Below are 3,957 nucleotides of genomic sequence, written 5' to 3' on the forward strand. Positions count from 1 at the left end.
TAAGATCATCATGGACAACAGCGTGGGAGTTCCTCAAAGAACTAAAAGTAATATTACTGCACATAGCTATCCACTTAATAAAATGGATGCACGCCCTAGGGATTCTGTATTACCTTTATGTCTGTTTCTGTGACTGAATTCCCTGAAAAAAAAAATGAGTGTAGGGGAGGAAGTATTTATTAAACTTATAATTACAGTTCATAGTCCATCGTTGTGGGAAAGTCGAGGCACGAGCTCGAAGCAGCTAACCACATTGACAGACAAGTGCAGAAAGTGCCCATGCTTCTGCTGCCCACATCAACTTCTCTACTCCAATACAGTCCAGTACCCAAACCCAAAGACTGCTGGGCACATTCATGGTGGTTGGAGTGGTCCCACATTGTATAATTAATCTCCCACAGACACACCCACAGACCAACCTAACCTAGATAATATCTCGAAATTCTCTTCCTGGGCGAATCTACATTGTGTTGAGTTGACAATTAAAACTACTATCACAGCGGGTGGAGGGAGGATGGCGTTGCCGGAGCTGCGGGCGGCGTTAGAGCAGAGGCTGGGCGCCCTCACCATCCGCAAGGAGGTCGTGGAGCGCCCCGAGGTGTTTACAGTTGAAGAAACGATGCCTCATATTCAACATCTGAAAGGAGCACATAGTAAGAACTTATTTCTTAAAGACAAAAAGAAGAAAAACTACTGGCTGGTGACAGTTCTTCATGACAGACAAATTAATTTAAATGATCTTGGCAAGCAGTTAGGAGTTCCGAGTAGAAAATCTTCAGTTTGCGGATGAAACAGACATGTTAGCAAAACTAAAAGTTGGTCAAGGCTGTGCCACACCTTTGGCACTCTTTTGTGATGATGGAGATGTTAAGTTTGTTTTGGATTCAGCTTTTCTGGAAGGTGGACATGAAAAAGTATACTTTCATCCAATGACTAATGCTGCAACCATGGGATTGAGTCCTGAAGACTTTCTTGTATTTGTGAAGGCTACAGGACATGATCCTATAATTCTGAACTTTGATTAAAAACTGACTGGGAGCTGGGCATAGTCAAATACTATAGACAGAACAGGCTGATTTCTTGAGTTCTAGGCCAGCCAAGGACTACACAATCAGATGCTGTGTCAAACAACTGGGCTAATGCTTATAATAAACTCATTTCTGACTGCTGTTTTTATTACTTGTGTCTTTGATTTGGAGACTAACATTCATCTTAAAGATTTTTATGTGTATGAGCATTTTGCCTACATGTATCTATGTGTATCAATATGAGTGCCTGCCTATGCCTGTGAAAGTCAGAAGAGGACATTGGATCCCCTGGAACTAGAGTGGCAAATAGTTGAGAGCCACCATGTGGATGCTGGGAACTGAACCTGGGTCCTCTGAAAGAACAAGGAGTTCTAAACACTGAACTATTTTCCCAGCCCCAGCCCGTCTTAAAGATTTTTTTAAAAAGATGAACTGAAGTAGTTTTAGTTAGTTGAGAGATTCTACTCAGTCTCTATCTTCTATGACAAGTCATTATAAGAAGGCCTTTGGGCTGGAGAGAGGCTCAGGGGTTAAGACTGTTCTTCCAGAGGGTTTGAGTTCCAATCCCAGCAACCACATGGTGGCTCACAACCATCTATGCCATCTGGGCCCTCTTCTGGTGTGAAGGCATGCATGCAAGCAGGACACTGTATACATAATATATATTTTATAAAAAAAGCCTTCAACAGTTGGGAGTTCTTTTGTGATTAATGAACTTAATCAGTTTTTACAGCACTTGGAATATATTGATAGTGGCTATTTTGGGGAAATTAGGATTGCGCCCAGTGAGCTAATTAAAAACACTTTCCAATGTCTGACATTTGTTTTTAAACCAGTTTTTTTTCCTTCAATAAACAATAAAACTTTCTAGTAAACATTTTTGTTTTGTTGGGATAGGGTCTCATGTAGTCCAAGTTGTCTTCAAACTGGCTGTGTATCCAAGGGGAAAGTTGACACTCTTGCCTCTGCTTCCAAAATGTTGGGACTACAGGCAGGAACAATCACACCTGGCTTATTAAACTTAATGTACAAATAGAAGTAGAAAATGTTACTATTAAATTATTAAAGCTACATTAAAAAAACAGTACTATCACAATACAAAAGACATGAACTCCACATCAAAAAAAGGTAGCTACATTCCCTGTGTATTGTGATACCACACACAATGGTGGAAGCTAGGAGGTGAAATCAGCCCCTCTGCACATAAGTGGATAAAGGGAATGTTTTGTGTACACAGTGGAATATTAAATCATAAAGAAAAAAATCCTCTTGTCTGGAGCAAAATGTACTGAATTAGAAGACATCATTTTATTATTAGTGAAACATGCCGGACACAGAAAGACAAACACTGCATATTCTCTCCCATATGTGGAAACATAAAAAAAAAAAAAAAAAAAAAAAAAAAAAAAAAAAAAAAAAAAAAAAACTGTTGACCTGAAACTACAATAATAATTACTAGGGCCTGGTAAAGGTGTCAGGAATAGGGAGGGCAGAGCAGAAGGGCTGTTGTATATGGAATGAATGCACGCTGTGTGCGTGTATGGAATTAAACTGAATATTGTTAATATGCAGTTACCGTGTTAGTAAGAACTTAGTAACTGAGTAGAGTTCCAGCCTCTGGCCTTGGGAAATGACAGCAGGAAGAGAGCAGGACTTGGTGTCACATCCTCATTACGTTCCTCACAGAGCTCTGACAGGGGCTCAGATAGTTCCAATTCTAGCCCCAAGTCTGCTCTTCTGTGGTCCTGCTGTTTCTTCTCCCCATCTACCACCCTGTGCCAGAGCTGTACTCTAGACGCTGAGTCTGTAGTTGTCTGGAATGACAGTTTTAATTGTTTGTTTTACTGTGATTATTAGCAATAAAAGCATTTGACGTCATAGCTTAATGAATATTTCCCTCCACGTTTACATACTGAAATAACTACCTGATAGGTACATATAGGACTTTGATATTTTTTACTCCATTTCATTAAAAATATATTAATCACAGCCTATGAAACTGATTTAATGATTGCTATATAGGCTATAAACCATGGTTTATGGAAAATCTATGCTCTGTTGGGACTGAAGAGATGGCTCAGTAATTAAGAGCACTTGCTGCTCATGTGAAAACCATTATTTGATTCCCAGCATCCACATGCCTAGTTCACACCCACTTGAAACTCCAGCACCAAGAAGTTTGACCCCTTTTTCTGGCCTCTGCACACACACACACACTCACACACACACACACACACACACACACACACACACACACACACACACAATAAATAAATAAATAAATAAATAAATAAATAAATAAATAAATAAATAAATAAAATCTTTTTAAAAATAGCACAAAGAGTATTTTGGTCTTTTTATGATTAACAAATGTGGTAAAACACATTTTAAAAGTAAAGTAAAACATTTTCAAGTCATCCCTTAAATGATAAAAATGATGGCACCTATTGAACATTTAGTTTAGTGAATGTTTAAGTATTTTCTTTTGCTCTTTCTGTTTTGAGACACCTAATTGACCCCAGTTGTCCCTCAAATATGTGATCCTCCTGCTTCAGCTTCCCAAGTGCAGGGATTACAGGTGTCTGCCTCTCAACATGGGAATACTTTGCCTTTAGAAGTTCTTCCATGAGAAATGAAACTTGGAGAAGCGCGTGCTGTTTAGCCACCCATGGTTTCCACAGTCCACACCCTCTTTCTCTGTTCTCCAGAAGAGAAGAAAGAGCAATTCCCTTGAAGCCTTTGTTCTGGAATAACAACTCCTGGCAGCATAAGTCACTAACTGGCCGTATTGAGAAAGACGCCCTGTGTATACTGCGCAATCCTGATGTGCGTGATTTCCAGATGTGGTTCCCTATCTAGCAGGCAGGGCAGTAGTATTTGCAGGCAAATGGTTTTAGTATTGTGGATTTCACTGTAGTCATTTTGTCCA

General features: G+C 39.5%; 1 protein-coding gene across 1 annotated transcript; it reads left to right on the plus strand.

The window, feature by feature from the left end:
* Positions 1–514: 514 nt before the first annotated feature.
* On the plus strand, positions 515–1,043 carry LOC114709733 (prolyl-tRNA synthetase associated domain-containing protein 1-like). The gene is given in 2 exon segments (XM_037197156.1): positions 515–766; positions 768–1,043. Coding segments are annotated over 2 exon segments (510 nt in total). The 3' UTR covers positions 1,026–1,043.
* The last annotated feature ends 2,914 nt before the right edge of the window (positions 1,044–3,957 follow it).

The sequence above is a fragment of the Peromyscus leucopus genome, chromosome 19 (assembly GCF_004664715.2).
Source record: "Peromyscus leucopus breed LL Stock chromosome 19, UCI_PerLeu_2.1, whole genome shotgun sequence".
In the NCBI taxonomy this organism is placed as follows: Eukaryota; Metazoa; Chordata; class Mammalia; order Rodentia; family Cricetidae; genus Peromyscus; species Peromyscus leucopus.